At 40.5% G+C, this 22,500-nt stretch overlaps 3 protein-coding genes across 6 annotated transcripts in view; 1 reads left to right on the plus strand and 2 right to left on the minus strand.

The window, feature by feature from the left end:
- plpbp (pyridoxal phosphate binding protein) overlaps window positions 1–15,066 on the plus strand; it is a 98,469-nt gene extending 83,403 nt beyond the window's left edge. The window contains exon 9 of the transcript XR_009656056.1: window positions 14,799–15,066. The gene's annotated coding sequence lies outside the window, so the exon portion shown is untranslated. The remainder of the gene's footprint in view (window positions 1–14,798) is intronic.
- On the minus strand, window positions 2,531–18,484 carry si:ch211-207e14.4 (interleukin-17 receptor D). 4 transcript variants are annotated; one of them, XM_060937309.1, is made up of 13 exons: window positions 18,206–18,484; window positions 16,435–16,530; window positions 13,714–13,798; window positions 13,467–13,592; window positions 13,171–13,289; window positions 10,675–10,798; window positions 7,807–7,845; window positions 7,460–7,605; window positions 7,143–7,217; window positions 5,252–5,318; window positions 4,349–4,492; window positions 4,094–4,257; window positions 2,531–3,962 (listed from the first exon to the last, which is right to left on the minus strand). In XM_060937309.1, the coding sequence occupies exons 1-13, from the start codon at window positions 18,314–18,316 to the stop codon at window positions 3,486–3,488; spliced, it is 1,773 nt and encodes a 590-aa protein (XP_060793292.1). In that variant the 5' UTR covers window positions 18,317–18,484; the 3' UTR covers window positions 2,531–3,485. The 4 variants fall into 4 exon arrangements, with proteins under 4 accessions (XP_060793292.1, XP_060793291.1, XP_060793293.1 ...); XM_060937308.1 differs by having other exon boundaries at window positions 13,467–13,625; XM_060937310.1 differs by lacking the exon at window positions 16,435–16,530 and having other exon boundaries at window positions 13,467–13,625.
- A 2,635-nt stretch (window positions 18,485–21,119) lies between these two features.
- The window catches only part of fam50a (family with sequence similarity 50 member A), a 50,668-nt gene continuing 49,287 nt past the window's right edge, over window positions 21,120–22,500 (minus strand). The window contains exon 13 of the mRNA XM_060937316.1: window positions 21,120–21,471. Coding sequence (XP_060793299.1) covers window positions 21,463–21,471 — 9 coding nt within the window. The 3' untranslated portion in view covers window positions 21,120–21,462. The remainder of the gene's footprint in view (window positions 21,472–22,500) is intronic.

Raw genomic sequence — 22,500 nt, forward strand, 5'->3', positions numbered from 1 at the left:
ATTTAACCCAAATGTTCGTATTGGATCAAGAGTGTGCCCACCATTTATGAGTAGGTCCTATGACATTCTGATTAATCCCTACTGAAAATAGAATGGGGACAAACACTGTTTTCAGAGGTATCAAAGTGAATATTAAAGTCTCCAACAACTTAGGCTTTGTCAAAGGAAATAACCAGGTCTGAGATGAAATTCACAAATTGGCCCTGGGGGCCTGTAAATAATGGAACTGACTGGGTAGACTTATTTTTATGGCTACATACGTTAGTATGGAGAACTTCAACCATATTGAATTTATGTCCAGGTTTTTGTGTCATGCCTTGATAATCATTATAAATAACCACAACGCCGCCTCCTCTGCCAGTTTGACGAGGCTGGTGTACAAGTGTATCCAGGACGACTAGCTTCATTTAAAATGTTACATACTCATTTGGTTTAATCCATGTTTCTGTTAAACACAGTACATTAAACTCCTGATCAGTAATAAGTTTATTAATGATTAGCACTTTAGACACAAGCTATCTAATATTTAATAGTCCTATTTTCAGATCAAAGGTGCTGGCAGTGGCTGTGCAGTCAGTTTGATCTAATTTTATATTAATTAGATTACTAGAACAAACTGAATATTTCTACTTTTTTGTATCGCTCGGGGAACAGACAGTCTTGATATAGTGGAATCTGAGTGACGACTCTGTGCAGCTAGCAGATAGTTTTGTTTACATCTGCTCCCTGGCCTTGGCTCTGGATCGTCACAAGTTAACTAGTTCCGAGATGATGAGCTATGCTACAAGAAATGAGAGCAGCACCTTCCCAAGTGGGATGGATACCGTCCTGCCCTAACAGGCCAGCCTTGCCCTCAAAACTACTCCAATTATCTATAAAGCCCACATTTTCAGAACACCACCTGGACAACCAGTAGTTCAGCAACCCTAACCTGCTGTAAGCTACATCACCACGCCGCATTGGGATGGGGCTAGAGCATACTACAGCATTGGACATCGTCTTCACCAATTTAAAACACCTCTACAAAGATACTCAGTAATTTCAGACTGACGAAGGCGTAGATCATTAGCTCCTCTATGAATAACTAACTTTGAAAACCTATGCTGCTGGTGTCCCTAAAGCCCTAGCTAATTTCACGTGCTATAAGATAGTCTCCTGTCTTATAGCATGTGAGTTCTATAAGATAGATAGATAGAGTTCTTTCAGGTTTCTCAGCAGGTGCTTCACTGAGGAGAGCAAACCTGTTCGAGACATGAAGCAGAGAGGAGTGGTGGTGCTGTGGGGCGAGCCTCAGCAGTAGCTTTGGCTCTACGATTATGCTGCTAAGTCATCACCCATTCACCCCGCTGTGAGGACTCTAATGCCAGAGTGAGGGGATTGCCAACTTCAACTTGGGCATCCAGACGTTTCCCTACAGAAACTACACTGTTCTCAATCAGTTTTTTCCTCCTAATTGTAAAGTGGCCTTGGGTTAATCAATTGTTAAAGGCGCTATACAAGCTTAACTAATTATTATTATTATTATTATTATTGATTTAATACAAACCTTGGGGTGGATGACCTATAACAGCTAAAGACTATGTTGGGTTCAACTTTTGTCAACCAAAGGCTGCAGTGGGCACAGGCTCACCAAAACTTATAGCTGAAGACTGGCAAAACATAGCTTGGTCTGAACAATTGTTGCTGAGGCACACATTTGGTCAGGTCAGAATTTGGCACTATTGGCATGACCTACCATGCCTTGGGTCAATGGCTCATGCTTTATGGAGATGATGTAATCGTGGGGGGAATATTTTCTTAACACAAATGAGTCATCAGTTGAATTTCATAGCCTATTTGCGAATTGTTGCTGATACTATCCATCCTTTCATCACCACCACTGGCTAATTGCAGCATGATAAAGCACCATATCAGAAAGCAAAAACTGTCCCAAACTGGATTAATGACCATGTCACGGAGTTCAGTACTGATCAATTGCTTTCCCAGTCACAGGCTCTGAATCTAGAACAACACTTTTGTGATGTGCTAGTAAGGGAGATTTGCAGGAATTACAGTTACACATTTTTTAAATTAAATCAATATTTATACAGTTTAGCATTGTGAGTTTAAATGGAGCCCTGATAACAATGAATGCAAGTATAACAAGAAAAGAAAATGCTTGGACGAGCAAGCCTAATTCATTCTTAAAGGAAACGAACTACAGTATCAAAATAGCTTAAAACATTAAATTAAAATGCCATCTTAAGCAGTAATCTCAAACTCCCATAGCTCCTGTATATTTTTTAATATTGCAAGGCAATATTAAATATACAGGAGGTATGGGAGTTTGAGATTAAATTAAAATGCCATCTTAAGCAGTAATGTTTTAAGTTATTTAAAAAAAATAAATTTAAATTTAAAGCTTGCGTGCCATTTGCATCCAAAACTACCCTGGTATTTAGTGGTTTTACAAAGAGGTATGCACAGCAGATCATGACTCCTGGTATTATAGGTATGAATTTGATGTGCATGCTTAAATTCTGAGAGAAGGTATGATGAAGAAGAAGCAGCCTTTATTTGTCACATGCACACTCAAGCACAGTGAACTTCATCCTCTGCATTTAACCCATCTGAAGCAGTGAGCACATGCACACACAAGTGAGCACACACACACACACACCCAGAGCAGTGGGCAGCCATACTACAGCGCCCTGGGAGCAGCTAGGGTTAGGTACCTTGCTCAAGGGCACTTCAGCCCAAGGCCACCCATGTTAACCTAACTGCATGTCTTTGAACTGTGAGGGAAACCGGAGCACCCGAAGGAAACCCACGTAGACACGGGGAAAACATGCAAGCTCCAGCGGCCGACGGGGGCCTTTCTGTGTGGGCTCGAACCCAGAACCTTCTTGCTGTGAGGCAACAGTGTTAACACCACCATGCCGATTTGTAAACCATCGTTTACAAATCTTTCCATGGTATGGCACCTTGATGGAAAGACTTGTAAACAAGCACACATTTGAGATATTCGTGGCATGCCTGTAGACTGGGCCAGCCAAGTATTGACTTCAGCTCATCGGGATCAACAGATCGGCCTTTGATGATGCAAGCAGTTAATTTGTTCAGCTTGTCTGGATAAGAGTACATCTGAGATGTAAAAAGCCCTTGTGTGAAAACAGAGTCTCCTGGATTGTTAGTGAAAAAATCAGTATTACTGTGATATAATGAGAGCATCAGTTAACTTAAAAGAAGCCTCAGAAGGTATTAATCTCTATAACCATTTATAACCATCATCTGTCTGGCATTTTGGCATCATTTGTCTGCCACAGTTTGTCAAACATGAAGTGTGTGTCTCGGCAGTGACTGCATAATCTTTAAGGTACAAGCATAGAACTTCCTTGGTTGATTTCAGTGGAAAAACCTACAAGTTGAACAAATTGGATTTGTGTCTTGCATCCCCTTATCTCTAGTTACTTTATGTCTAGCTCTTCAGTTCTCTTGCCAGATGGCTACAAACCAGCAATCAGTATCCTTGCATCTTGAATAGCTAACAGTAATGCTGCACCAGCTGGCAGCTTAGAGTAGCCATTCTCCGAGATGTTTTCTATCAGTAGGTAAGCTCCAGGCTTCTGCAAAGCAACTCCATGGAGATGGGAGAAGAGCAGAGGCAAGTCCTTTGGAAGACTATAGTGAGAGGCCAAAGTTAACATGGTGGGGATGTCTGACTTCTTTGAATACTCAAAAATGGCAGTCATGTACTTGGAGAGGTCCTGACCAAGAGATTTCGCACGAAATATTTCTTCTCCAATCATCGCTATAATGGCTAGAGAGGAATTTGCCTGTTGGTCCACTGCTGCTACTTCTCTCTGGTTGAGACCCTTTGAGCAGACGACGAGCACAAAGTCACTTTCTTTTATCTTCCTGCAATACCACCCAAAATCTCCCTCTTCTGTCATACTTAAGGCATCCCACAGATCCAAATTTACCTGTTGGGTAATTTAGCATCACTTTTATGAATATATACAGTACATACACACAAGAAAACACACTCATAACATTACTTCTTAATATGTTTCAAAAGTTATACAATATTTAACTGGATTAACACTGTTTTTACCTCCGCAGCCATATGCTTTTGTACAAACGTTGCCAACTGTAAGACAACCCTTACATGGGCAGAACCATCACAGCTTGAATAGCAAATCAGGAGTCGAGGGGGTTTGGTCCTGTTGGCTGTTGGTAAAAACTGATGTGTATATTCATCATAATATTCAGTCATGTCTGAGAAGAAAATAATTGAGTACATTTGAGGAACTGTGTGTATATATAATTTGATTTAATTTTAAATGTAATAAAAAAAAAATGTGGTCACCTGATATCTCAGTGTTTGCTGCTTTTTTCTGCTGTTTTTTCTGCCAGTAAATAGCATAGATAGCTAAGAAGGCTGCTAGTAAGATACCCACAGGGAACAGTATTGCTAATGAGAGACCCTCCTTGTGTAAGGATGATAAAGGTTCTGGGGAGTAAAAAGCAGGAAACATGGTATCAGCATTACAGAAATTTTTTACTTCTTGTATTGGACCAAGGCTAAATTGTAATGTGAATTGATGAACACCACATAAAAGTGAATATTGTACCATTACAACAATTTCAGCAACAACATGCTCACTGGCCACTTTATTAGGAATAGTGATACGTTAGGGGAAGCCATGGCTGAAAAGTTAGAGAAGTAGCTTTGGAACCAAAAGGTCACTGGTTTGATTCCCTGGACCAGCAGGAATGGCTGAAGTGGCCTTGAGCAAGACACCTAACCCCTAACAGGTTCCTGGGCTGCCTACTGCTGTAGGTATGTCAGGGTATTTGTTGTATGTTGCTCTGGGTAAGCGTGTTCTGCTAAACACCTGTAATGTAATGTACATCTGCTTATTTACACAATTATCCAAATCATAGGGCAGGAGCACAGTAACTAATCATGCAGAATGGCAAGAACTTCAATTGGCATCCAAACAACCTAAATGAGGTGATCAGTGACTTTGACTATTACATGATTGTTGGTGCTGGGTTGAGTATTTCAGAAACGGCTGATCTCCTGCGATTCTAAGAAAACAGAGTTCACTGCTGTCAGCCAAGAACACAAATCTGAGGCTACAACAAGCACAGACATTGAACATACAGTATGCAGACTGGAAAAGGACAGAGTGACAGAAAAAGATCATCCAGTTTTGGTACAGGTGTTCCTATTAAAGTGGCCAGTATATACAAAGAAAAAGTTTACCTTTTACATTATGCTGTAATTGAACAAAGAAAGTTTTCCTAACGGCATCGGCAATGTCTGCTGCAATCTAAACAAAAATAATTTTCATGTTATAATCTTTTCATTAAAGATACAACACATTACTATTATAAAATTAAGGTAAGGGACAAAAAGGATTCCTCTGGTAAAGCTTTCCAATTTTTTTTCTTGCTACTAGGATTACAAAGGAGCTCTAATATATTCTAAGGCAGTGGTTTTCAAAGTGGGGGCCGCCAGGGAGCACTAGGGGGCCTCAAAGTTGGAGGGACGATGATAAAAAAAATTGCGAAAAAAATATATACTTTTTAAAAATAATAATTATTAAATATATTGCAATTAGTTTCATCTCATCTCATTATCTCTAGCCGCTTTATCCTTCTACAGGGTCGCAGGCAAGCTGGAGCCTATCCCAGCTGACTACGGGCGGGGTACACCCTGGACAAGTCGCCAGGTCATCACAGTTTTTTAATCATTATTATAAAATATAATTATTAATAATAATACATCATATCGAAACATTGTTTGCCATGCTCATCTCTCCGATTGCCTGTGACGTTGTGGTTTGCACCATTTATCAAGCTGCTTTGCTCCTCAAGCTAGCGTACTGCTAGCGCAAAATGGACAGGTTTTTGAAGAAGAGACTGAAGGAACAAACCAACAGCCCTGCTGTGGAGGACACTGCTGCGAAAAAAACTAAGAAGTCCTGGCCAACTAAAATCCGAAAATTTGAGGCAGCATGCATTAAGTATGGCTTTACAGCCTTACAGAAAAATGGCCATGATTGCCCGAAATGCATCCTCTGTCTGGAGACCCTGTCAAACGAGTGCTTAAAACCTTCGAAACTTCAGCATCACTTGGTACAAAAACATCCGACAGATGCCGAAAAAACAGTAGATTTCTTCAGACGCAAAGAAAAGCATTTGGTCAGGCAATCTGCTGCATTCACCCAGCAAGCTACTGTCCCCAAGCGGGCCCTGAAGGCATCATTTTTAGCCTCGTACCACATTGCTCGTGCTAAAAAACCTCACTCAATTGGAGAAGATTTGATTTTACCAGCCACCAAAGACATTGTCCGAGAATTGCTTGGTGAGGATGCTGCCAAAAAAAAAAATCGATGCTGTCCCACTCTCTGATAACACCGTGAGCCGACGGATTGGTGACATGGCTCAAGACGTATCTGCTCAGCTGTTGGAGCAGGTGAGAGCCAGTGAATACTTCGCACTTCAGCTGGATGAGAGCACAGATTTATCCAATGAGGCCCAACTGCTTGTGTACATCAGATTTATTTCACAGGAAAGATTTGTGGAGGAAATACTATTTTGTAAAGCACTTGAAAGAAGAACTACTGGGAAAGACATTTTTCAAGTTTTGGATGATTACATCGAGTCTAACAGATTGGACTGGACCCGTTGTGTGGGGGGGTGTTCGGACGGAGCCGCAGCAATGACCGGGAAGATCAGTGGAGTGACCGCTCTCATTAAGCAGAAGGCCCCGCATGTAGTGGCTACACACTGCATGCTCCATCGCGAGGCACTGGTCGCAAAAAGGATGGATAACGAGTTGAATCAGGTACTACAGGAGGTTATACAGTTTATTGTTCAGTGCGAAAATATTTGTGTTGAAAACATGTTAGTTAATAATATTCTTATGCTAAACAAATGTAACAATTATTGAATATTGAATAAAAGTAAGAGAAAACATTCTAAAAGTTGATGTTTCTTTACATATTTTGTAGCATTGTCTGTGGGTTTGCAAAGGGGTCCCCGGCCAGAAGCTAATGCTGTTTGGGGGGCCTTGGCATGGAAAAGTTTGGGAACCCCTGCTTTAGGAGATCAATATTCCAAGTGTGACTCTGACTTTGCTTACGACTCACCTCACAGGTGTAGTTAGTTTCTAAGTGTAGGTTGAGCAAACGGTATGTATGATGAGTGCTGTTTGTACTGAAGTCCTAAGAGATAAACCATAAAAAATCCATTACTTTGCATTAAAGTAGAGCAGCTGTATACATTTATTTACTGTTTGAATAAAATTATAGAATAAATAGGCTACTGCCAGTTAAATATAGTAAATCAATTTGGTTTGGGTTTTTTTGTTTGTTTTTTCATTTAATTACAAAATAAGATTACGTTTGTTTACATTTTTGCCATGTGCTCAAGAGTGAATGAGAAGATATGGCATTAAAATAATTACTGGTTGAATAATTTCAAAGCTGCTTGAGCCGCCTCCAGAGCATGATGAAAAATAGCGATTGATCCCCAACTTCTTAGGTGCCAAGTTAAAAGTCACAACAATATCCTTGTTGTCCTGGCTGACTTCAATATATCTGGGATACCAGTCTTTTTAAGAAAAAAAAAAACCCACAATGCTCATTTAACTCTACATTCAGTATGCATTAGACTTTTCTAAAAATAAAAAATGTTTAACAAAAAGCAAAAATACACAAAAAAACAAGAAGCACTGACTTCTGAATTGTAAATCTAAATTATAAAAAAAATATTGTATTGTTGTAAAATATAACAAATGATGCACTTGATTACCTGCTCTGCAGTGCTCCAAGCCATTTTTCTCAGGACATGCTGTTGAGAGGTGGACCAAAGTTGAGCAATTTATTTATTCTAGCCAATACTATATTATTATAGGCCAGATTATTCATAACCATGGCCTTAACTTTCATTGTTATCTGATGACATTCAAATCTACATCACTATCACACCTTCCATAGCCTCTGTTCAGCTGCTAAGGACTTGCATCACTGACCTTAAGCAATGGTTGCATAAGAACTGCCTTAAACTTAATGCTAGCAAGACAGAGGTTCGATTAGTAGGTACCAAAAGACAGGTTCTGAACTTCTCCAGTTTTACTATTGATGTTGATGGTGTGTCTATTAGTCCTTCCCAAGTTATAAAAAACCTTGGAGTTCTCTTGGACTCCACCCTTACGTTTGAACCCTATCTTAAACTAATTACTAAGAACGCTTTCTTTCACCTCCGCAATATTGCACGTCTCCACCCTTTTCTCTTGGAAACTGATGCCAAAATGTTGGTCAATGCGTTTATTTTTTCTCGTCTTGACTATAGCAATTCTCTCTTTTATGGTCTCCCTGCCACATTGCTCAATCGCCTGCAGTACATCCAAAACTCAGCAGCTAGAGTCCTCACACTCACCAAGCGCACTGCTCACATTACTCCTGTTTTACAGCAACTGCATTGGTTACCAGTTATTTCTCGGATCAAATACAAAATTTTGCTTTTAACCTATAAAGCTCTTCATGGTTTCGCCCCTTCCTATCTCTGTGAGCTACAGTAATTCATTTGTACTGTCCCTCTCGCTCCCTCAGATCTTCTGTCTATGGACTTCTGACTGTTCCACGTTTTAAACTGGCATCTATGGGTGGCAGATCATTCAGTGTTGCTGCTCCTAAACTTTGGAACTCGTTACCACAATCGCTTCATGACTGTTCCACTCTCTCTTCCTTCAAAGCTAACGTGAAAACTTTTCTCTTTACCTCACACTACTCTTCTTAGTGTGGCTTTTTTTTTGGTAACTCCTGTGTAAAGCGTCCTTGGGTTTGTGAAAGGCGCAATATAAATTGAAATTATTATTATAGTACTAGATTTTGTTTTTATAAGTGGCAAAAAAACATATATTACTTGTAGTTAAATATGCTTGTAATTTAATTACTTGTAGTTAGAACTAATACAACCCCGATTCCAAAAAAGTTGGGACAAAGTACAAATTGTAAATAAAAACGGAATGCAATAATTTACAAATCTCAAAAACTGATATTGTATTCACAATAGAACATAGACAACATATGTCGAAAGTGAGACATTTTGAAATTTCATGCCAAATATTGGCTCATTTGAAATTTCATGACAGCAACACATCTCAAAAAAGTTGGGACAGGGCAATAAGAGGCTGGAAAAGTTAAAGGTACAAAAAAGGAACAGCTGGAGGACCAAATTGCAACTCATTAGGTCAATTGGCAATAGGTCATTAACATGACTGGGTATAAAAAGAGCATCTTGGAGTGGCAGCGGCTCTCAGAAGTAAAGATGGGAAGAGGATCACCAATCCCCCTAATTCTGCGCCGACAAATAGTGGAGCAATATCAGAAAGGAGTTCGACAGTGTAAAAATGCAAAGAGTTTGAACATATCATCATATACAGTGAATAATATCATCAAAAGATTCAGAGAATCTGGAAGAATCTCTGTGCGTAAGGGTCAAGGCCGGAAAAAGTGCCCATGATCTTCGGGCCCTTAGACGGCACTGCATCACATACAGGCATGCTTCTGTATTGGAAATCACAAAATGGGCTCAGGAATATTTCCAGAGAACATTATCTGTGAACACAATCCACCGTGCCATCCACAGTTGCCAGCTAAAACTCTATAGTTCAAAGAAGAAGCCATATCTAAACATGATCCAGAAGTGCAGACGTCTTCTCTGGGCCAAGGCTCATTTAAAATGGACTGTGGCAAAGTGGAAAACTGTTCTGTGGTCAGATGAATCAAAATTTGAAGTTCTTTATGGAAATCAGGGACGCCGTGTCATTCGGACTAAAGAGGAGAAGGACGACCCAAGTTGTTATCAACGCTCAGTTCAGAAGCCTGCATCTCTGATGGTATGGGGTTGCATTAGTGCGTGTGGCATTAGCAGCTTACACATCTGGAAAGACACAATCAATGCTGAAAGGTATATCCAGGTTCTAGAGCAACATATGCTCCCATCCAGATGACGTCTCTTTCAGGGAAGACCTTGCATTTTCCAACATGACAATGCCAAACCACATACTGCATCAATTACAGCATCATGGCTGCGTAGAAGAAGGGTCCGAGTACTGAACTGGCCAGCCTGCAGTCCAGATCTTTCACCCATAGAAAACATTTGGTGCATCATAAAACGGAAGATATGACAAAAAAAAAACTAAGACAGTTGAGCAACTAGAATCCTACATTAGACAAGAATGGGTTAACATTCCTATCCCTAAACTTGAGCAACTTGTCTCCTCAGTCCCCAGACGTTTACAGACTGTTGTAAAGAGAAAAGGGGATGTCTCACAGTGGTAAACATGGCCTTGTCCCAACTTTTTTGAGATGTATTGTTGTCATGAAATTTAAAATCACCTAATTTTTCTCTTTAAATGATACATTTTCTCAGTTTAAACATTTGATATGTCATCTATGTTCTATTCTGAATAAAATATGGAATTTTGAAACTTCTGCATCATTGTATTCCGTTTTTATTTACAATTTGTACTTCGTCCCAACTTTTTTGGAATCGGGGTTGTAGTTGCCCATTGTGTTTTTTGTATTTATTTAATTATTAATACAGATCAACTTGAATGAAGAAGCTAGTGTATAAATAGACAGTAAATCTACTGCAAGGTGCAAGAATACTTACAGCGTGTGACAAATGATTTGGTATGATAAAATTTGTCCCAGAGCTCAGGAACTGGAAGAGCCATCACAGTCACAGCATACTGCATACCCAGCGAGAGATCTGTGAAAGGATCAGAGTAATACACCTGCACAAAAAGTGATAGACACAAAGGAGTTATGAAAAATGTTACATATAAACAACACTTATAAAGTATACAGTTGTGGTTAGAAGTTTACATACACTCATCATGGGCATGAATGTCATGGTAATTTTGAGATGTTAATGATTTCCTTGGAAGGAAAGCTATGGCCTAATGGTTAGAGAAGCAGCTTTGGGACCAAAAGGTCATTGGTTTGATTCCCTGGACCAGCAGGACTGGCTGAAGTGCCCTTGAGCAAGGCACCTAACCCCCAACTGCTCCGGCAAGTATGGTGGCGTACCTCATGTCCGATGAGCCAACGAAAAGCTGATGATGTTATCAGTTTGGGTGGTACCTGACTGAAACAGTGATTTCCTTGAACTGTTCTTTTTCCAGGGTGAAATGATTCTACATCTCATCTCATTATCTCTAGCCGCTTTATCCTTCTACAGGGTCACAGGCAAGCTGGAGCCTATCCCAGCTGACTATGGGCGAAAGGCGGGGTACACCCTGGACAAGTTGCCAGGTCATCACAGGGCTGACACAGACAACCATTCACACTCACATTCACACCTACGGTCAATTTAGAGTCACCAATTAACCTAACCTGCATGTCTTTGGACTGTGGGGGAAACCGGAGCACCCGGAGGAAACCCGCACGGACACGGGGAGAACATGCAAACTCCGCACAGAAAGGCCCTCGCCGGCCATGGGGCTCGAACCCAGACCTTCTTGCTGTGAGGCGACAGCGCTAACCACTATACCACCGTGCCGCCCATATTGTACAACATACATCTTTAATAACTTCAAAAAACAAGAATTGAGTGCACAAGTCTGAATTTATTTTGGATTTTCTCTAATCCACACAGGGTCAAAATTATACATACAGGCTCAAATACACCCCCATTAATACTTGGTTAAATGTCCTTTAGCAAGTTGCACCTTGACCGGATGTTTTGGGTAACCATCAACAAGCTTCTGGCATAATTCTGGCTGGATATTTGACCATTCTTCGTGGCAGAATTGGTAAAGTTCTTTTAAATTGGTTGGTTTCCTAGCATGGACCTGGATTTTAAGGAGTAGTCCACACATTTTCAATAGGGTTGAGGTCAGGGTTTTGGGAAGGCCATTCCAGAAGCTTAACGTTAGCCTGCTTTATCCATTCCAAAACCAGTTTTGATGTGCATTTGGGATTATTGTACTGTTGGAACACCCGATTGTGTCCAAGTTTCAACTGTCCAGCTGTTGATCTGAGGTGAAGTTGAAGAAAAAGGAGGACTATCTCCAAATTCATTATTCCATCCACTTTGTGCAATACTTTGAGCAAAACAGCCCCAGAGCATGATGCACCACCATGCTTGATAGTTGGTACAGTGTTCTTAGGTTTGAAAGCCTCACCTTTACTTCCTCCAAACATACCTCGTCATTGTGGCCAAATAGCTCAATCTTTGTCTCATCTGACCATAAATTTTTTCTCCAGAAGGCATTTAGCTTGTCCATGTGGGCAGCTGCAAATTTCAGTTAAGCTTGAAGGTGTCGATTTTGGAGCAGGGGCTTCTTTCTTGGTCGGCACCCTCTCAGTCCATGACGATGTAAACCTCACTTCACTGTGGACAGTGATGCTGGTGCTCCAGCAGTTTCCAGTTCATGGCAGGCTTGAGCCTTGGCGGTTCCTGGGTTGCTCCTGAACATCCTAACCAATTTCCTCTCATCTGAAGGTGACAGTTTAGGTCTTCTTCCAGACCTTGCCAAAGTGGTGACATATCCAGATAACTTGTACTTGCGTACAAATTGTTTGAACTGATGATCTTGGAATCTGCAGTTGTTTAGAAACTGCTCCAAGAGACCTTCCCAACTTGTGTAAATCTACAATTCTCCTTCTTAGATCTTCACTGAGTTCCTTAGACTTTCCCATGGTTCTGAGTATTGGTCAATCCAATGTGTCAAACAAATCCTTTTTATGCTGGCAAAGAGAAACTACCAGTTGTAGTCAATCATGATCACTAATGAGAAGTTAATAGGCCTTGGCAAGTTAAAAGACGTTGTAGAACCTTCAGCACCACTTATTAACAGATTTAAGTGAACGTATGTATAATTTTGACCCTGTGTGGGCTAGAGAAAATCCAAAATAAATTCTAACTTGTGCACTCAATTCTTGTTTCTTTGAAGTCATTAAAGATGTATGCTCATTCCACCCTGGAAAAAGAACAGTTCAAGGAAATCATTAACAGCCCAAAATTACCCTGACATTCATGTCCATGATGAGTGTATGTAAACTTCTAACCACAACTATATATAAATCATTTTACTGTCATACACAGTTAGTCAAATCCATTTTATCAATTAATTTGGTTGAAAGTAGGTAGGTATTATTGTACCCTTTGAGCATGCACAGCAGAGAGTGACAAATTGTTTTGAAGGAGGAAGAGTTGGCATGTGACCTGAGTGCCAGTTAAAGCCTGGAGGGAAACGAGGAAACCACGCAAGAAAGCAATACCTGCACATCGACAAAAAACACTCAAGAAGAGAAAAATAGTTTGAAAAATGATAGAAATGTACTTGATTATTAATGCTTGATTAATAACTTGAAGACAAAGAATTAGAATATTTACATGTTTTAAATTGTATGTATTAGAGTGCTAATTAAAAAAATACACTGCCTTTTATTTATTACCGTATTGGCTAGGGTTCCAAGACACAACAACCGTCTCATATCTAGGGTTTTGACACTCTACAAACTCAATGGTGACATTCTGCGGAGCATGTACATAGTGCTGGCAGACCTCAGGACTCTGCTGACCTAAAAAAGAATGACACAGCCATGGCATGCACCCTGGCCCAAAGCACAGAGTCAGCATGGCAGGAAAAATGCAACTGTAAGGTGCACTATAAGGACCACATGTAGTGTGCATTTCGGGTACCTGCAAAGAGACCAGCAGAGGTGAGGCCAAGTGTAGCTTCAACATCCTCTTTACTAATCCTGCAATATTCACATCCTGGGGACCCCTGATCAAAGTAATAAACAAACGACAAATGTAGGTTACAGCTGAAAAGGCTCTCAATCAAATTAAGAAAAGGCTCGACTAAACATATATTTTCAGCCTAGACTTAAACATTGAGACTGTGTCTGAAGTCATGAACATGATTTGGAAGGCTGTTCCATAACTGTGGGGCTTTGCCCCTGATGAAGCCTTCACTATATGAGGTACCAACAGATAGCCTGCACCTTTTTGATCTAAGTAGGTGTGGCAGGTCACAAAGGATCTGATGTTCGTTCAAGTACTGTGGTGTGACACCATTTATTGCTTTAAAGGTCAATAGTAGTATTTTATAATCAGTGCAAAATTTGATTGAGAGCCAAATTTGGCTCTCAATCAAATTTTGCACTGATTATAAAATACTACTATTGGCTCTCAATCAAATTTTGCACTGATTATAAAATACTACTATTGACCTTTAAAGCAATAAATGGTGTCACACCACAGTACTTGAATGAACATCAGATCCTTTATGACCTGCCACACCTACTTAGATCAAAAAGGTGCAGGCTATCTGTTGGTACCTCATATAGTGAAGGCTTCATCAGGGGCAAAGCCCCACAGTTATGGAACAGCCTTCCAAATCATGTTCATGACTTCAGATACAGTCTCAATGTTTAAGTCTAGGCTGAAAATATATGTTTAGTCGAGCCTTTTCTTAACAGTTTTATATTAGGTAAACAAGTAGATCTGGAGGGTCCTCAGGCATAGTGTGCTTTGGTAAACTGGGATGTATGGATGCTGTCACCCTTGCACACTCGTGTTCAACAAACTCCGGTTTGTTGACCGTGGAGTGGCTGCTGCTTTATGTCCCAGGACTCCCTCATGTCTGTGTTACCTTCTGGCTCTCCTTTTCAGTTATGCTGTCTTGCTGGAGTCCCGCTTGCACTTGATGCAAAATGTATACTTTTAATAACTATGAGGTATGCCTGGTGTCACCTAACAACCTGTGCTTTCTCTCTGTTAAGTTACATGTCGATACGGAGACACCAGTGATGCTGACCTCTTCTGCTCTTTGGACCTGTCTGATGCAGCCGGATGCCCTACGTCTGCATCATGTTGCTCCTGTGGAGGATGGCCCCATATGGACAGTCAAAAGATACACTTAAGGCCTAGAAGATGGCTCTAAACACCTACAGTTTTGCTATGATGGTTTAGGACTACAAACACCATCATAACTTTAGGACTGCAGTAGTCATGAACAGTCTTGCCCTCAAATCAACTGTTCATTGATGGAGACAATTTCAATAAAATTAGACTTCATGTTAAAACTGTAATGAATTTCCTGGCTGTGTAATTGTATTTTGTGACTATATAAGGCTGCTGGGCCATAGAAGGTTCACGCTGCATGCTGCACGCTACACGTTCACGTGAAGAACCGGACCCTGGGCCATTAAACTTCATGCTTGGATGTTCACGTGTTGCGTCTGTTCTACTTTGACCGAGTAATACAACAATAACCAACAATATGGACTCTTCGGATGACGACGATTGCCTCATTCTGCTTTTACTGAGACAGAGGAAGAGAAAAAGGAACAGAATTTGGAGCCGAGAACACTTCCTTCTGAGAGAAGCCCGTGGTGAATTTCACCGAACATTCTATAATCTGCTTGACAATCCCGATGAAGAACTATTTTTCAATTATACCATTCAATTATATTTTTTCTGAAGTTTTCCCCTGAAAGCATAGAGTTATCTCCCTAGACCCGTTCTGATTGGCTGGCGCGGCGGTGACCGCATGCATTGACTGGAATTTCCATCTTCACGCCTAGAAAAAAGTGTGCATGTTCATTTCACGCTTCACGCGTGAAGTGTGCAGCGTGCAACGTGAACGCCGTTCTATGGCCCAGAGCAAGTCATGCTACGTTTGTCCACTTTTCTTTACACGCGTGTAGCGTGTAGTATGCAGCGTGCAGCGTGAACCTTCTATGGCCCAGCTGCCTAAGGCAGCTGGGCCATAGAAGGTTCACGCTGCACGCTACACGCGTGTAAAGAAAAGTGGACAAACGTAGCATGACTTGCTCTGGGCCATAGAACGGCGTTCACGTTGCACGCTGCACACTTCACGCGTGAAGCGAGAAATGAACATGCACACTTTTTTCTAGGCGTGAAGATGGAAATTCCAGTCAATGCATGCGGTCACCGCCGCGCCAGCCAATCAGAACGGGTCTAGGGAGATAACTCTATGCTTTCAGGGGAAAACTTCAGAAAAAATATAATTGAATGGTATAATTGAAAAATAGTTCTTCATCGGGATTGTCAAGCAGATTATAGAATGTTCGGTGAAATTCACCACGGGTTTCTCTCAGAAGGAAGTGTTCTCGGCTCCAAATTCTGTTCCTTTTTCTCTTCCTCTGTCTCAGTAAAAGCAGAATGAGGCAATCGTCGTCATCCGAAGAGTCCATATTGTTGGTTACTCGGTCAAAGTAGAACAGACGCAACACGTGAACATCCAAGCATGAAGTTTAATGGCCCAGGGTCCGGTTCTTCACGTGAACGTGTAGCGTGCAGCATGCAGCGTGCAGCGTGAACCTTCTATGGCCCAGCTGCCTAAGAGACAGTTATAGAAGCAAGTTATTTAAAAATCACACCCTCTGTTATTACCCAGATGAGAACGGGTTCTCTTTTGAGTCTGGTACCTCTCAAGGTTTCTTCCTCATACCATCGGAGGGAGATTTTCTTTGCCACAGTCACCTCAGGCTTGCTCATTGGGGATAAATACATTTATTAGGGATAAAATTAGCTCATGTATAAAGTCTTTTTTTCTGTCAAGTTGCTTTGCAACAATATCTGTTCAAAGCACTATACAAATAAACTGACTTGACAAATACATTACATTAACCTACAAATATGTAAATTACTAATCAGGCATGCCCCCTTCATGTTCTAGAAAAAGCCACCAATTCTTCCTATATAAAGAAAACACAAGATGCATTTGCTCCTTGTCTGCTAACCAGGGCTTTGAACCGGTTCAAGGAACGAAAACCGGGAACTTTTTCTATTTCACATGGAACAGAAACGAAACCAGAAACTTTATTATTTTTTATGTTCCGGAACAGAAACGCTTATTAAAAATAATGGTAACCGGTTAATACCGGTTTTTATTTCGTTCCTCAAGGTTTCTGTAGCCTATAAATAGTCATTCTTCTCCTGCGCAAGTTTCTATGACCCGCTGGGGTTCACTTCCTGTGTGACGTTCGCTGATTGAATGGAGAGAGCAGGAAGGTGGACTACTATCATGTCTCCACGTGATAATAAGTGAGTAAGTGCATTACTGAGTGTCTGAGCAAAGAAGAGCCTGAACGATGCAACCTCCCTATTGGCTGTTTGTAAAAATGTATCAGTTGTTGCCCTTCCCACGGGAATCATCACGGGCTCGAGAGCCGAGACCTGACGAGTTAGTTCGTTGGTAGCAGAACAAAATGTCTGGACACAAATCGGGTTTTCAGAAAAGGAAAGAAAATAAACGGAGGGTCGAAAATACAAAAAAGGAGGCAGAAAATGCAAAACGAGTTTTAAGGTAGGACAAATGGCTACTTTTCTGAGGCAGCCCGCCGTGGCTGCCTGCAGGCTTATTTATTATAGCCCATTTAGTTAAAATAGTTGATATAAAATGTTCATAGTTATGTGATGGTTGTCCTGATTTAGACTGGTGTTTTTTTTTTTTTGGGGGGGGGGGTTGCGCGATGTTTGCACCCGGGTCCAGATTAGGGGAGAACTGGCCCTGGCTACATTTCAGGTGTAGTTTGTTTTATGTATGTATGTACTTGCATAGATGTGTACTTGGTCTTCCAATATGGCGCCTAACAAAATCTCGCGGCGCGGTGACGTCATGCGGTAGCCCTCTATAGGGCCTGACTAGCCTTTGGTAACACACTAAACGAATTATCTTTCATTTTTGGCACTTTTTCTGTTTGTGTAGATGGGAAGACATACTGAGAATCCAAATCGCCAACATTTGAAATAATTGTTTTGAATTATTTCTTGTCTTATTTAATGAAGGTTGTAATATAATTAGCCTACATTTGGCTTAAGCTGGATGAGACAGAGACATAATTTTATAGCCATTTGTTAAACAGCTGACAGGGAACGTAATTAACCGTTCCGGGAACGAAATTTTTTTGTTCTAACCGGTTCGGGAATGTCTATTTAATGGTGGAACCCAAAACCGGAAACGTTAAAATTCCGTTTCTGTTCGGAACGAACCGATAGGAAAAAAATTCTGGTTCAAAGCCCTGCTGCTAACACATGACAGATTGTGAGGATTACAGGTACAGAAAATATGGAAAAAAATGTTTTGATAGACGCTGCTACATTCAAAGCTAAGACCTGAACATGTGACACAACCTACCAAATAATTTCAGACACAGCTTACCTGACAAACGCACTGTAGTGTACAGTTCTGAGGTCTGAAAGATGTCTGCAGCCCCTGGCCCATCACAAACACAAAAACTGACAAGAACAGAGACACGCTGTCTTGCCACATTCTACCCTGGGTTCACCTTGATTTCCTTCGTCTTTTAAGGCAGAGAACTTGCTTCAAAATTAAAACAAGAAAAAGACGCTGAGCAAATACACAACAAAAAGACAGGCAGAACAACAAAAAAAGAATGAATGTCAGCAAGTTCTTCGGAACACGACAACAGGTTTTGGAGGAGTGGTAGCCTCAAGGCAAAAGCCTTTACCCATAAATGGCAGTCCAGGTATTTCTTGTTATACAAGCAGTTCCTGTTTGAGCATTTGCTCTGTAGTGCTGTAAACATACAATCATAGTAAATGGCTTTTCTGAACTTTAGGAACTATTTGTGGGATTCAGGTTCGGATTACTGATACAGTAATGTGCCATTATATGAAAACACATTAAATAGCAAGCACATGATGACAGCTGACCACATTTACATTTCCAGCTTTTGGCAGATGCCCTTACCCAGAGCGACATACAGTGCTCTGAAGTCTTTATGGATAAATACATCCTGATTCACTAGCTCACAGACTAACACCACCTTCAGTCTAAAACTCTGCTGGAGAGGTGATATAGTAAGAAAAATCACACAAACAATACAAGATTCATTTTTGTTTTAATGAAAGTGCTAATTTAAGAAGAGAACGCAAGTCTTCAGACGTCACTTGAAGACAGTCAGTGACTCAGCTGTTCAGACATCTAGGGGAAGTTCATTCCAGTTCCAAGCTGCCAGAACAGAGAAGAGTCTTGATGCAGGTCTTTACCCTGAGAGATGACGTGTCCAGTTGAGCAGTACAAGAGGATCGCAGGGAGTGCGGTGCAGCAAGGGGTGTGAGAAGTGCTTTGAGGGAAGTGGGTGATGGTCTGTTTTTTAGGCAAACATCAGTGTTTTAAATCTGATGCAGCAGCTACAGGAAGCCAGTGAAGGGAGCACAGCAATGGGATGGTGTGGGAGAAGTGAGGAGGTTTGAAAACAAGTCATACAGCTGCATTCTGGATCAGTTACAGAGGTTGAATGGCCCTCAGAGGCAGACTTATCAGGAACAAGTTTCGAAATGACAAGGGCCTGAACAAGTGGCCTGTGTGGATAGAAACAGACAAATCCTTCTGATGTTGTAAAGGAGAAATCAAGATCCTTAACTCTGCAATGAATCACCTGGGATGAACAGTTTTGCTGGGATTAAGTTTCAGCTGCCATGCATGATGAATCCATTATTTTGAATTGCTGCTTATACAACGTTAGGGGGCAGTATATGACAGAGGAACGCACAATCCACCCACTTCTGTATGCATTAGTTTACAGACAGCTGTGGCATCATCAGGATATGAACACCTGAGCATTATTCTGTTGCGTCACTCGAAAGCCCGTGTTCCTAGAATCTTGAATCATTATAACTTACAGAACTTGATCAGGCAAGTGAGTGCTTAGAGATAACATTCCTCTATACTTTGGATAATGTAGCACCACTTAAAAGAAAAATCTTGAGTACTGCAACTTAAAAAAAAGTTACCACATTTTGCTGTGAATGTAATTCCGTTAACCGAAGAACTACCCAAATAAAAATCTAGGATTATTTTTTGTATACAGTAGGAAAATTAACTAGGAATAGGACCACCACAGAAACATTCATACCTTCAATATCTAGTAGTGACTTCATTAATTTTCAATGGCAAAACTTCAAACTATTAAAGCGACATAATTTGATAAGTAAACCTATACATAAAACATCAGAGAAGCAATTAAAATATTTTACTTCTCTTAGTGAACCCAAAACAATTTCACTAAAATCTTCAACTTGTATACTAGATCCCTTACCTGCATGATTATTCAAACAGATAAAACCAGAAGCAATCGAACCTCTTCTAAAAAAATAATCAATTCTTCCCTTAGCACTGGCTATGTACCAAAATCCTTTAAACTAGCAGTTATCAGAGACCCTGATTTAAAAACCTGACCTTGACCCCAGTAGGGTGTCCAACTATAGGCCAATATCAAACCTCCCTTTTATCTCCAAGATTTATTAAAAAAAAAAAATGCACAGCAGTTATGCTCATATCTACATAGGAATAACATCCATGAAACATGTCAGTTAGCACTAGACCTCAAGACAGCATTGGTAACAAGTGACCTACTACTGGCCTTTGTCTCCTTGCTTGACTGTAGTGCAGCTTTAACACAACTATTCTCCTTGATCGACTATAAAATATCGGTTGAATTAAGGGAACTACAGTTCTACTTTGTGACTGTCCACTCCTGCTCTTCTGACCTGCCTGATTGATCCTGATGCCCTACATCTGGTTGGAGTCTCATTATTTCACTCATGTGGAGGATGGTCCCATATGTACAGTCTAAAGATACACCTAGAAGATGGCTCTAGACACTTAGTTTTGCTATGATGATCTAGGACTACAGTCACCATAACTTCAGGACTGCAGCTGTCACGAACAGTTTTGCACTCAAGAGTCCAACTTCAACAACACATTTCATATTAAAACTATAATGATTTTCCTGGTTACACAGTTCTACTTTGTGACTGTACAAGATACAGTTATAGAAGCAAGTTATTTATAGTCATGCTCTCTGTTATCACCCAGATGAGCATGGGTTTACTTTCGAGTCTGGTTCCTCTTTAGGAACTGTTGTTTCAGAGTTTCTCACCATAATCACCTCAGGCTTGATCATTAGGGATATATTTATTAATGAATATGTTTAAAATCTAGTTTCTTTTTGTAAAGCTGTTTTGTGACAATATCTATTGTTAAAAGCTCTATACAAATAAAACTGACTTGACTAGAGGACGAACAAATGACGCAAGTTCAAAAATGATGCAAATACCAAAAAAAAGTACATTTATTTATGACATGACACTGCATTAATGCAAAAGGTTGAAAACTAACCAATATATTTACATCCTAAAGGATATTTCTAAACTTTACTCCCATAATACAATCTACTTATGGCATAAAATTGATGTTTATCCACTGTGTGTAAGCTGTTTGAGACCAATTTCCCTGTAAAAAGGGACACTTAAGTATGATAGACGTTAGAAATGCATATGCATTTTTAAAAGAGCAACAAAAAAATCTTTAAAATATTGCATGCTGTTTGAATGATGTCCTCTGGAAAAAATGCAATATATTCATCAAGTATGAACACCACAAAAGCCACCTCATCGGATCTAAAAAAAAAAAAAAAGGGGGGGAATGTTTTAATACAGTGTGTACAGTTTAATGAAACATCAACATGCAGTACTGTTTGTTTTTTTTTTAGAGATAATATACAGCAAACAATTATATTTAATTATACATTGGTGACACATTAGTGACCATTTAAAACTTCATCTACAAGGTGTGCATTTATACTGCTATTAGTCAATTAAAAATAAGTCATACAAATATTATGGATGTTACTGATCTCCCAAAGAACATAAAAAGGGCAAGCAAATGCATTTTAAATAAGTGTCTGTGAAGATTCTCAGTCATCCAGGTCATGGTAAACTGTGGGTGGTAAGAGAGAGCAACTGGACTTGCTTGAAGATTCTTGAAGACGTTTCACCTCTCATCTGAAAGGCTTCTTCAGTTCTGTCTGACTGGTAGGGAGCATCAGGTATTTATCCTCTCATGGATGAAAAGCTCATCTAAGGTGTCATTGAGTCATCCTGTTGGTGTGGGTCAACTGGATAGAACGAACCTCACCACGGACCAGATTTGCACCCTGCTTGACCTCTGCCTGACTACCACTTATTTCCAGTTTAATGAAAGTTTCTACAGACAGAAGCATGGATGCGCCATGGGCTCACCGGTATCCCCTATTGTGGCCAATCTTTACATGGAGGAAGTGGAACATAAAGCTTTGACCACTTTTTCAGGAGTTGCTCCTAGCCACTGGTTCAGATATGTGGATGACACCTGGGTTAAAACCAAAACCCATGAGGTGGAAGCCTTCTCCAAGCACATCAATGCAGTGGATATTAACATCAACTTCACTCAGGAGGACGTCAGTGGGAATAATCTAGCCTTTTTGGATTGTGATGTACACATTAGACAAGACAGAAGCCTGAGCATCGAGATCTACCGGAAACCCACACACAGACCAGTACCTACTCTTTGACTCTCACCACCCACTGGAACACAAATTGGGGGTCATTAGGACCTTGCAACACAGAGCTCAGAACAGCCCTACAACGGTAGAGGGAAAAGAGAAGGAG

The sequence above is a fragment of the Neoarius graeffei genome, chromosome 13 (assembly GCF_027579695.1).
Source record: "Neoarius graeffei isolate fNeoGra1 chromosome 13, fNeoGra1.pri, whole genome shotgun sequence".
Classification (NCBI taxonomy): Eukaryota; Metazoa; Chordata; class Actinopteri; order Siluriformes; family Ariidae; genus Neoarius; species Neoarius graeffei.